This window comes from Acartia tonsa, chromosome 6 (genome assembly GCF_053477335.1).
Source record: "Acartia tonsa isolate MP-2025a chromosome 6, ASM5347733v1, whole genome shotgun sequence".
Taxonomy (NCBI): domain Eukaryota; kingdom Metazoa; phylum Arthropoda; class Copepoda; order Calanoida; family Acartiidae; genus Acartia; species Acartia tonsa.
In genome coordinates, this window is record NC_137265.1 from 11,234,816 (window position 1) to 11,247,729 (window position 12,914).

Consider the following 12,914-nt stretch of genomic DNA (forward strand, 5'->3'; position numbering starts at 1 on the left):
GCTTATAACATTATACTTTGTTGTCCCAGGAATCAACATACCAAAAATCAGATCAATCGGATGATTAGATTACATAAAAATTTGTTGTTCAAAAAGTAAAAAAATCAACATGTTTAAAATGAACGTATGGACATTCTTGTTATGATTATAGAGTTGCTACGCTTTCTAAATCGTACCTAACTACTAAAGGAATCACCATGCAAAGTTTAAAATCGATAGGACAATTCTAACATGCCTAAATTAACGATAAATACTATCTCTCTGTGACACACGGACGGACCGACCCTAATTATAGAAAAGCTTTGCTTTTAAAAACAGTCTTAAGTTATATACATTATACATTACAAAGCTTCTTAAGAAAGCAAAACTCAATCATTCCAGCCGTTTCAAAGATAATTTTCTTAAAACAAATTTCCATTACAGAAAGTAGCAAGGTTGTTTTGTCTGTCAGTTTAGATCTTGCTAACCAATGAACCGATTAAGTTCTCCATTTAAGAAAATTAACTTACGTCCCGGGTTTAAGGCTATTTTAATTATAAATTTAAGTCGTTATATTGTTATTTTATGTCCCAATTCGAATACATGGGTTTATAGCCTAGGATTCCAATCGCTAGAATTGGAAATGGACAAAAAAATATTTCTCGTATTCATTCGAATCCGGTGGATAGGAACCGGTCCTCATCCATACGAAAAAACCATGTCTAGCATCGTGTTATATCCAGCTTTCTACGAATATAAAAATGTACAATCATAAAAAAAGTTTTAATCTTATAATTGTACATTCTATATCCGCGGAAAGCCGTTTATAATACGCTGCGAGAAATAATATTCTTTATTTTAAATAATACTCTTAATTTAATACAAAAATTATGATTTTTATTACTATAATTGTAGTTTTAATTTAACATTCATAAAATAAATAATAAAACAAGTGTAAAAAATCCTTCTATTTCTTTTTAAAATAAAGTTAAAATTTATTTTGAGTATTGAGGTTATATATAGGGTTTAGCAAAATTTATGATAGATTATTGTAGTCAAAAACTGCTATTTTTCTACTCTATTCCAAATTAACCATTGGTTTGTTTGTCTGATATTTATGTAGACATGATATCCAATGTCTATCAAGTATCCAAAAACTATGTCTTATCTACTTTGCTATTCTAATAATGATATTAAATAAAATGCTATATTGATAGAATAACAGCACATAGGTTTAACAGAGTATTTTTGTCTCAATGCCTTATCTGTACAGAAATCTTTGTTCCATCCAGTAGATACACAGAATAATGCGACACACAGACACACAAAAACACACAGAAAGATGTTACACAGAAAATAGTCATCTAATAAATACACAGAAAAATAAATACAGTAATACTTAAACACAAACACACACAGAAAATACACACACACACACACACACACACACACAGACATACTTTTATATATACACAAAAATCTACACATAGTGTAAAAATTGTCAACAGACAATCCTGATGTATAATTACAAAACCGTGGTATTTATATTTATCTATTTTAAACGGCTAGCCGCTGGAAATGGGCGTTTATGGTCCCCGAGAGTAAAAAAATAACATAAGAGTGAAAGAGGAGCGTGTAGAGGGAGAGGAGGAGGGAGGGGGGGAGGGGGACAAGTATCTAGAAGGTAGAACATAATACTTGCTCCAAATTCGCTGTTGGTACAAAATGCGCTACACAAAAAACAACATAACTTCAGATAGCAGAAAGGGGAAGAAATAAAGAGAATGGGGGCGTTCAATTCTGAACAATTCAGCGGCAAATTACCCCCAGAATAATAGTTAAGCTCGTACAGGGGAGGTTAAATGCAGCGGCTTGCCTTACCCACCTCCCTTTTTTGGCCCTCTTAACTCTGTGTTGGCGGGGGGAATCTGTCGAGAGTGTGTGTGTGCTAGGGGGTGCCGGGGGGGAGGGAGGGAAGACCGCAGTGTAATGGTCATGTTTCCTTGTCCAACATTTGTATTACATCGCAGTGATAATTGGTACGGATGTTTTCATGTGATGGGGGGGACGCTAGCAAAGAGAGGTGGGCTAGGCCAAAACGGGCTAGGGGGAATATTTACTAGCAAAAACATGGGAAAAGGGGGAGGGGGAATGGGATGGGTTTGAATTGAGTTCACTTTACGGGGACGTGGGGGCAAGGGAAAAGAAACTAAAATCTGTTAATACAAGCATTCAATGGGAGTGGGGGATATAGTGTTATATAGATAGACAAGAGGAGGGATGTTATTATTTGTTGGGGAGGTGCGCACCATCCCCCCCCCTGCAGGGCTCTCTCTCTCTCTCTCTTTCTCTGGGTACATGGAGTGAATACATGTTAGTACAGTAGTCAACATAATACAAGTCTAACTACACTACAACTTGTACCGACTAATATTTACATGTTCAAATAAAAAATATATAAATAATATATATTTTATTATTTAAATGTAATATATAAAAAAAAATACTAAAGTGAAGACATTATAATAGAGTTACTATGCACTAGTGAATGGTGAAAGGACCTGATATATACGTGGACAAGAGTCTTAGTTCATCTAAGATGTCTCATCTAACTTTTTCTTATAATTCTGTTCTCCCTTCAACTACAGCCGCACAGGTGATTACAAATTTAAGTTTTTGAATAAAATATCATTATCACTTCTATTTTATATAGTTTTAAACTTTATAAGTCATATTTTTGTTTAATTTAAGAGCATTTTACATTGAAATCTTAAATTTCTTATTATATGATAAATTGCAATCAATTGTAAATAGTTATTCCTATCTTTTGAATAGGTTAAACTATCTACACTTGATCAAAGATCAAGATATTTATACCTTGTTTTTATGTGATTCTTCTTATATTTTCTTAGACTTTCAACTTTTCTTACAAGTATTTAGTTGAAAAAAAGGTTATGTTTTTAATTGAAAACATCTCAGAAATATAAACTTATATCTACAAAAATAACTTTTTTTTGTATAATTATAAGTTTGAAGTAATTTAGGTAATTAAATGTAAAGCAAATGTAAAACTAATGTAGATTAAAGATTAAACATAATATTAATGTATGCGTAGGAAAGTATGATTATGGTATATTTTAATATTTTACACGAAAACTAAAATTCAAGATTACATTTAGATTACAAGGGCAACCTTGTTTCAACCAGGGATCTAAAGGGATAAGACAATGGCCTATAAATTGATGTATATCCCCAATGATGATACACAAAATTACTCCTTCTTTAGATTATAATTAGTGGTTGAAACGTTAAGAAACTCAACTAAATGAACCAACCAATCAAAATTCAATAGAAGTCCCAAAGGTTGTTAAGCCAAATAACAAGAAAACATTATTGTAATACTTTGAGGACTAGTGTAATAAACAGCCCAATGTCCTCTACCTCCTTGGTTTCAACCAACTTAAGGAACTTTAATTCTTCTAATTAAACTAAAATAATACAGGCAAATATTCAAAGTATCTTTTTTAAAAAAGGCTAATAAAAAGTAAAAAAAGAAAGCCTAATATAAAAAATTAAAAAACTTATCAATATTTTTTCTCATTAAGAATTATTGTTTTATTCCATGTCTTTGGACTTGACATGAGTATTAACATTTCTAAATTCAATTATATTACAACTTATGCATTTAATACAATTTTGTTTTTAAAAAGTAAGGAAATCTGAAGTTATTTAAAATTTTATTTTATGGCATGGCAAAAAATGGGAGTGGAGTTTTTTAATCTTATAAGTCAAAGCACGATTTTTAAGAATACAGTTGGGGGGAGGGGGAGGGGAGGGTCATTGCTAATAAAGTTTATATATACAATCCCTTCATAGCCCCTCCAGCTTTTGCAAGAAGGGTTTATAATGTTTATTAAGCGGCCTAGGGTACTAAAAAATGGCCATAAAAAAGTGCCTATTTGTTTAAAGCTGTGTAGATACAAGGCGAGTACATTATATACATGAACGTTTAGTCCTATTAATACAAGGATCATAATATCCATAAGTAGCGCAGCAATTACAATTTTGATGGAAAAAGAACAGTAAACTGCTATACATATTGTATTGATTGATTTTTTGTTTTTTTAAGAATTTTCATGGAAAGTCAATGTTCAAATCTAATTTGACAAAAAAAGTTTTTTTGTGGACAAAAGGAGATACTGACAAACACTTGCTATAGAGTAGCTGCACTTCAAATAATATTTCTAGAGATGCCTAATTTGCATAACAAGTTTTAAACTGCTTGCAGGAGAGAGCTTGTATGGGAGGGGGGGAGTATGGTATGATATTTATATTTTATACCATTATATATATTGAATAAATACCAAAGAAGAAGAGAGGGTTAAAAAGATAAATAGCCAAGCTCGCCAAATTATGAGCTTTTTCTATTTATTACCAAAAATGCTAAAGAGCGCTGGTATTATGGTATACACAGTTTTTATATGTATAATTTATTTATACATACACTTTTATTCAATATATTATGGGGCTTCATAAACACCCCCTTCCCCCCTTTTAATTCAAACACCCCATCATATATAAAAATTTACAGCTACAAAATATGTTTAGATATTAAAAAGTAGAGATGGATAGATAAAAAGAGGTAGAAAATGGAGAGTGGATAAAAAAGATGAGAAATGGGCGGGGTTAGGGAAAATCCAAAGGGGGAGGGGCAGAGAAATTTGAATATTATAATAAAACATAAAACTGTCATAAACAGCTTCAGAGCTAGAACATTGAACAGATATGAAAAACCAGAAAAAGTATAAAATACCAAAACTGCCCCAATTTTTAAATAGATTTGATCATTTAATTTTAATAAAAGTTAGGTTTACTTAATTTTCATGGAAAATAACTAAAACTTTTTTCCAATGTTTGATAATGCTAAAAGTTATTTTTTATTAGATTGAAATTTATATCATATTATACAGTTGATATAGAAAAAAAAAACAGTTAAGGAGTTGTATTTCTTGAATTGTTGAAAAATGATCTGAGTTTCATAATTAATTATACGAAGCACTTTTGATAACACTTAAATTTACCCCCACGCAAGTGTCAAAATTATTTTAATTTATTGTCCATATAAATATCATTTTTTTAAAATTTATTTTATTTTTATGACAGTATTATGTATTACAATTTTAATGGGATATTTTTTATTATAATTTTTATCATAAAACATAGTTTTAGCTTAGAAAACTTTGAAAAACACTTGAGTTTTTAGACAAAAACATTATGTTAGTGATAAGTTCTAGAAATCTCCGCTAGACTGCTCTAGTGTAGCAAATATAAATTGACTAGTTGCCGCCAAATTTGCCGCCAGCCACTCAACTCTCTCTCTACATATTCTACACACTATCTCATAAGTTCTTTGTTAATAAGCAGATGGGTGTTAAGGGGCATTTAGACACTCATTTAGATAATTTTACTACAAAACTTCAAATTTTATATAAATCAAATTAAACAATTAAAATATTAGGAACTAATATTCAACATTAAAAATCACAAAATATTTTTTTGTAGAATAGAAATTAATTTTTATAGCTTCTATGTTTAATGAAGTATGTTTTATGTTTTCTTAGTGGAAAGTTAATTGTATGATTGGTTGACTTGAAAACATGAAAATTTATTGTATTTCCTAATTTATTTGTAAAAAAGACAATTGTAAAAAACTATTAAAGTTGTTAATGTACTAACGCAATGGTTAAATATTAATTTTTGTGTAAAAAGTTATTAAAAAACTAATTTATTTTTTTATTTTTCAGATGTTAGCTGGTTTACCAACAAGTTCACCTAACCTCTCCACCTCCAACCCATCACTAAGCCCTGTGGGGTCCAGCGAGGAGGGCCGGGCAGTCTCACCTCTCCCCGCCTCATCCCTGCTTCCGCACCGCCTTTCCCTGCCGCCCACATCCCTCGGCTCCTTGTCTCTTCCGCCGCCGCCCGGCAGTTCTTCCCCGCCGTCCGACTCATCGCCGCGAGTTCCGCCACATTCAGCCGCCGGAGGCCTAGATCCCAGTCAACTGTTTTCCTCAGCTGAGGCCGCCGCGGCCGCAGCAGCATCAAATCCTCTCAGCGGACTGTCCGCCTACTCCCGCCTTCCGCCCGCCATGATGGCGTTGAGCGCAGTGCCTGGTCTAGGCTCGCCATACGCCGCCGCCGTTTCTGGCGAAGGTAACCCCTACGCATCACTAGCTGTGGAAAATTTTTATAACCCCCTGGTAAGTTATCAATATGTAAGTTATAAATATTATACAAATTTCAAACTGACTCAAATAAAAAACAATATAATTCAAAATCTATAATTTAAATTGGATTTTAATTTAAATTTATTTCTTATTTTTCAGGCAAATCCATACAGTTTAAAAGAGGGCAGCGGACCGCCACCCTCAGCCGCCGAAATGGCAGCCTGGACACAGTCTTCCGCTCTGGCCGCTTCCGCCTATGGTTACCCCTACGACAGTTCCGCCTTGGCCGCCTATGGGTACGGCGGGGCCTACGGTCTGGCCGCCACCAGGAAAAACGTGACCCGCGAGTCGACGGCGACTTTGAAGGCGTGGCTGAACGAGCACAAAAAGAATCCATACCCAACCAAAGGAGAAAAAATTATGCTCGCTATTATTTCCAAAATGACTTTAACACAGGTGAAGATTTTTATAATTATTATTTTATTCTTATTTTATGTTACGTTTTCCTTAAAGTGTTGCTTATATAAAAAAGTATTCTTTAATATTATTTATTAAAAACAATACATTTTGTTCCAGTAATAATCAATTTTTAATAGTTTTCTTCAAAAAAAAATTAGAGAGGTAGGGGACGTTGGGCTGATTATTATTCTTGTCCCCTAAGTTTTATAATAATTGGTTGGTTCATTAGGTTCAGTGTTCAACGGTTTCAAACAATAATTGTAATCTAAAGAGGATTTAATTTTGTGTATCATCAATGGGAATGTACATCAATTTATCAGCTATTGTCTTATCCCTTTAGATCCCTGATATCTCCCATAGATTATGATTTTTAAAAAAAGTGGACTAACTCAAATTTTGCGTGTAGGTGAGCTGCTGGTTCGCGAACGCGCGGCGCCGCCTGAAGAAGGAGAACAAGATGACCTGGGAGCCAAAGAACGGACTCAACGACGAGGACGTCGACATCTCGGATGAAGAGGACCAGGACAATTCTTTCAAGGATGAGAAACCTCACCAAACAGGTAAATTTTAACCTCCATTTGCATGTTGGTCTTAGAATTATTCAGCTGACATTCTATATTATTATAGGCTGTTACTTAACCTAAAAAAACTCTGTCCTTGAATAAAAATCAATCTTATTCCTAAAAAGTGCTTCTGTAAGTCTCAAAAAATGACCCGAAGCCTTTTTTTAAGTTTTAGTTTGCTTTTAGTCTGTCATCAATAACTAATGGTCTGTACCTCAATCTATCAAGTAGCCCACTCAGCTCCCCCCCCCCTCTCCCAAATCTGTCAAGTAGCTAACTTGGCCCAACCCACCCCCAAAATCTATCTATCAAATGCCTCTACTAATAAAATGCTTTGAGATTTTCAAAAATCTCCTAAAACACTTTAAAAAAGAAAACATTGATATAATTATATAAAAATTTAGGTAGGTATACTTATTTAAATATATAACTAACTTTTAAATAGGTATTCCAATTTAATCTATGTTAGAAGAACGATATACTTTCTTAATTAATTTTACTTGAATTGTAAATAAGATTTTTAAATAAAAATCAATTTATAGTAACAAGTATTTTGGTGGCAAAAATCTGATTTTGTGCCATTTTTTAGTTGTACTATCATGGTTTTAAATATTCTGACATTTCAGCTACCTAATTCTTTCTCTCCCTCTTTCTCTAAAATCAATTTAAATTTGCATTTTTAGCATCAATTTTCCTCGCAGACACTTTTTACTTTAAAAAACTTTATATTTATTCTAAAAACCACAAAAAAAGAAGAGAAAAAATTAATTTGTGGGTTAAAAAAAATATAAGAAACATATTTCCAGTTTGACTTCGTAACCAATGAAAATCCGCTGAATGAAAACCGGTTCTCAGCCCTAATGAAAAATCATTTACAGCATCGTATTACAGACAATTTTCCACACATTATTAATACCAGTTTTGTTATAAACTTACATTTTTTTGTTTTAATATCCGCGGAAAGCTGTCTATATAACGATTTAATAAATAACTATCAAAAGTTAAAAAAATCCAAAGATGTTAAATTGTTATCATTTTAAAGTTTCATATTTGACTGGTGACTATTAAATGTGTCAATATTTGCTTAAGATTAAAACTAAACCTCAAACTATTTGTCAAAGAAACTCCATAATTTAATATCAAATTCCTCATTTTAAAATCAATAATGAATATTTACACATTTTATACTACCCAATGAGAAATCTTTCAAATGTACTTAAATAAAAATAATTTTAATTATTTTTGATCTAAAAATGGCGTTTTATTTTCGTCACGCTTAGAAATGCATAAAATTTAAATATTTTGGCGCGCAGCATTTACCATAATTATCAATATATCAGGCATATTTCATATCAAATATCAAAATTCAAAGGGAATAAATATGCAGCACATTTAGGCTTTATAATAATCATGGGGGGGGGGGGGATTAAAATTTTCTGACACCAAATTATTTCCCAGGGGGCAGCAAGAGTTTTCTTTGACGAGGTTTTATTCAAAATCCGCCCTAATTTTCTGTGTGTTTGTCGTTCTGTGTATGCTCATGTGTGTGTGTGTGTGTGTGTGTGTATGGGCAAAACCCGCAGATATGTAAATTGGTCGCAATTAGGTCGCTTTTCTAGAAATGTTAAGATCATCTTAGTAACATACTTTTCTCGGCCATTATCACGGATAGAGGGACAGACAATTGGGCTATTTGATTAGTAGTTTCAATGTAAAGTAAATGAAACTCTCTAACCCAAATTAATGCATATTTTGTCTGATATTTAAAATAAAATTTCCCTAGACATATCTTTTACCCCAAACTGGACTTGTTCCTAATTTCCAACCGTTAGTTAGACAGACACATAGAAACAATTAGCAGCCAAGGGGCGGGGAGAAGGCAAGGGGGGGTCAAATTGGTAATGGGCACTGACAACTTAGCAACCAACAAAAGTATAAAAAAGAAAATTTTGTTTTATTTTCAAACATCTTTTTTTTAATAGAAATTTAGCAAAATGACATTAATTTTAAAACAAAAATGATTATTTTTTGGGTTGTAAAATTGTCGTCTACCCGAAAATTTTTGTAAAAGTTAACAGGTCCAGATAAAGATAGATAGATAGATAGATAGATAGATAGCTGGAGGAAAATTATGGTTAATGGCTCACAGAATGTACCAAACTTACTTTACTTAGGAGGATGGGGGGGGGGGGGAGATAAGAGTGATAGGTAGGGACTAAATATTTTAGAGAAGATATGCTTAGGATGGTGGGAAGGGGGGGGGGGAGATGGTGTTATAGTGGTCCATGGCGCCTAAACATTTTCAGACAAATAAATACTTGTTGTTCTATGTGTTGTTTGCTTAAATTTACAAATATTTGTTTATTTTAAAACTAAAAATATACCCCTTTTCTGACTATTTAAGTCAATTTAGATGTTTTTTCTTCAAATTTATGTGTCTTAAAAATTGTTTGAGAAAAAAATGTGTGATTTAAATTAATTTTATTTTATTTTTATTTCAGAATCCGAGGATCACCATATACCCAGCAGTTTACCCACCCGACCCCCTTGGGTTGTTACCCCCGGCGGGGTAGAGCTCACCCCCTCACCTCCACACAAGGATGGCGTACCGCTGCCCCCCACCAAACCCCGCATCTGGTCCATGGCTGAGTTGGCGGTTAGCAAGCCAAGCTATGGTGTTGGCTGCGGCTAATAATATGCGGCCAGCCGCATTTTTTAGCCTAGCGCCTGCCAAAATCAGCCCGGTTGTCCGCAGTTGACACAGCTTATCCGCAGATATAATCTGCGGCTTTCAGCTGCTAAAGTTTGCGGATAAATAATTTAGTGCGCAATATACAGGGTGTCCAGTAGTTTAGAGATTTTGCTAGTTAAATTAGCTGTCCTGGTCACATGAAACACCCTGTACACCACAAAATTTGAACATTGTTACTGAGTTTTTATATAGAAATTCTTCATGAAAACAAAACTATTTTTTGGAGAGAAAAAACAATTAAATTCGGCTTTAAAATAATTTAGAGATATTATTAGAATTTATAGAATTATTACAAAGTTAAAGTGAAATGGATAAACATTTTAGAAATCCTAAATTTAAAGAAAGCACATAAATTCACACACAATTGTGGCCTGTAGAATTTTATCAAGAAAAAATACGCCGGCCACCCTGTAGCTTTTCAACACAAAAATACTACACAACGAAAACACACTTTTTAAATTCTAGTGATTTTATTTCTGTTTGTAAAAACACCAAGTCATAATTTTAAGTCTGTTAAAATTAACATGCAGTTATAATAAAAAAAATCATAGCAATTTTAATTTTGAACTCCCCATTATGCATTAAATAATTTACATTTTTTCTTTTTTTATGGTTTTTTCTTTTTTTCTTTTCAAAGACAGATTTATTAAAGATCTATCGGAAAAATAATTTAAAATTTAGAAGGTAATCCTAAGCATTTTTAAAAATTTAGTTAGAATAATAGTTCTAAAAATATCAAAATTAGAGCAAATAGTAATAAAACCGATGGTTCTGAATTTTTTCAATTTCTGTAGCTTTTAAAGACAAATTTTTAAAACAAAATTAAAATACAAAAAAGGAGAAAATAAAATTTTCAATTTCAAAATAGCATCTTTATAGTTTTAAAAATTTGCCTCTAAAAATAATTTCCTTTATAAATTGCCAAAAATTAATGTGATAAATATATTATTATTATAATTATGAATTATTATGAGTTGTAACCTTATGTATTAAGTTATTATTTGTTTTTCTTATATTAATTAAGTCCATTGTCAGAAAAAAATAAAAAGTTTGAATTGAAAATTTTGTTGTTGTTTCTTTTACCTAGCGGCGCATCTTGGGAAGAGAGGTAGTGCAGTAAAATAGCCTAAAACCCTATAAAGTTGTCCAAGCTAATAGATAGATATTTTAATGTTATTTTTATGTCGAACTTTAATAATTACTAATATAGAAACTGTAAAACTTTTAACATATAGCGAATCTTTCTGAAAGTGCCATACATATGTGGCCACCAAACGCCAATAGATATAAACCAAAGGATCTAAAGGGAAAACAATAGCCGTTCAATGATTATCCCTTCTGTAGTTAACAATTAGTGATTGAAATGTTTGGACACTCAACTTATTGAACCAACCAATAAAAATTAAATTAAAGTCCCCACAGTTATAGACCCATAATACATGTTATTATAAAACTTTAGGGACTGGTGTAATAAAAAGTCAAATGTTACTTCCCCTCCCTGTATAAATCAACATTTTAAACGTTTTCTGTATGTTTTACCTGTTTATAAGAATATACACCAGGCCTGTTTAAAGGCTAAGTCATTGATTAATTCCAAGCGTCTTAATTAAAAAAACATATTAACGTCATTTAGACACTTTGATATTAACAAATATGTAGATGTAAAGGAAATTATATAGATACTACGCTTTCAAATACTAAATAACATTTAGAGTCAAAAGTCAAGCTAACAAAAAAGAAGTGAAATTTAAAAATTTCTTTACAATTTAAATAATTCAATTGACAAAATATTATTATTAAATTTCTTTTTTTCAACAATAGCATAAATATTTCATTCACGTAAATTGGTGTGCAGATAAAGAAGCATATTTTACTAACGTGTCCGCTAGTTGTCTGGTAGGTGTTCTTGGCATAATATGTTGCCTACTGTTGCTATGTTAGACTACATAAAATTAAAAATAAGGAAACGCCATGACCAAAAATTACCACCTTTATTACTTTGATTATGACTTCAAGACAATGGTCAGGCAGTTAAAGTGTCGGTTGCCCGTAATGCAGAATATTACAGTAGTTTAATTAACGCGAATAATACGCTGGTTTAATGGAAAAATTAAAGGCACTCCGCTAGTCCTTAAATTCTATGTTTAAATGAGTTAAACCTTCAACAACCCAGCAATGGCAGTGCAACTAATTTAAGATAGAAAAAAGAACAGTAATTTGTGATACAGTAAAAGAATAAGGAATATTGATCAAATATAACGTTATAGAGTAACTAGACTACAAATACAATATTTATTGTTTTGTAAAAAATCTCAAAATCAAATCAGTGCTTTAGTAATAGATGCATTCGTCTAGATGAATAATATCTAAAAATTTCAAACAGAAGAATTCTGGGTACTATAATGTCATAGTTAACATATAGTCTACATACTATTGTCTAGAATTATCAAAAGACATAAAGACTGGAACCCCCCCCCTCTTCCTATGAGACCTCTAGGGGCGAAGCTGCTAGTTAAGGTAATAGTGGTAAAACTCTAATAGGATGTTAGATGTCTATTTTAACGTATCTATTGGATATTGGAAAAGGGGGGTGGAGTGTCAAAAGGTTATATTTTTCAACATCTCAGTTCAAAGTGCATATACACACACTAACACACACATGCACACTCACACACACACACACACACACACACACAACAATTGAAAAGATACTTTTAATATACATAAATATAGTTTTTTTTTCTACTAAATTATTAAATGTCCGTTTCTATTTCTGAAACTTTCTATTTATATCCAGTGCATTTCGAGGGTTTTTGCTACAGACAGACTCTGTTTTATTCTGCTGACAAAAAAAAAGAGAACTCAAACCACTAATGGCATCACCCCCTTGCCTCTAAGGGCCCTATATTCTACGGAGGGGGGAAGGGCGAAATA

General features: G+C 32.2%; 1 protein-coding gene across 2 annotated transcripts; it reads left to right on the plus strand.

The window, feature by feature from the left end:
* The first annotated feature begins 2,305 nt into the window (after positions 1-2,305).
* On the plus strand, positions 2,306-11,042 carry LOC145321842 (iroquois-class homeodomain protein irx-1-A-like). 2 transcript variants are annotated; one of them, XM_080163477.1, is made up of 5 exons: positions 2,306-2,635; positions 5,784-6,239; positions 6,366-6,662; positions 7,072-7,225; positions 9,730-11,042. In XM_080163477.1, exons 1-5 carry the CDS (start codon positions 2,528-2,530, stop codon positions 9,918-9,920), a joined length of 1,206 nt encoding a protein of 401 aa, XP_080019603.1. In that variant the 5' UTR covers positions 2,306-2,527; the 3' UTR covers positions 9,921-11,042. The 2 variants fall into 2 exon arrangements, with proteins under 2 accessions (XP_080019603.1, XP_080019602.1); XM_080163476.1 differs by having other exon boundaries at positions 2,342-2,635; positions 5,784-6,254.
* The last annotated feature ends 1,872 nt before the right edge of the window (positions 11,043-12,914 follow it).

Bases quoted from the DNA above. Each gene is read 5' to 3' on its own strand.
- LOC145321842 (XM_080163476.1), top strand. From the start codon at position 2,528: ATGGTGAAAGGACCTGATATATACGTGGACAAGAGTCTTAGTTCATCT. The intron at 6,663-7,071 runs GTGAAGATTTTT...TTTTGCGTGTAG, and splicing joins CCAAAATGACTTTAACACAG to GTGAGCTGCTGGTTCGCGAA. The intron at 7,226-9,729 runs GTAAATTTTAAC...TTTTTATTTCAG, and splicing joins TGAGAAACCTCACCAAACAG to AATCCGAGGATCACCATATA.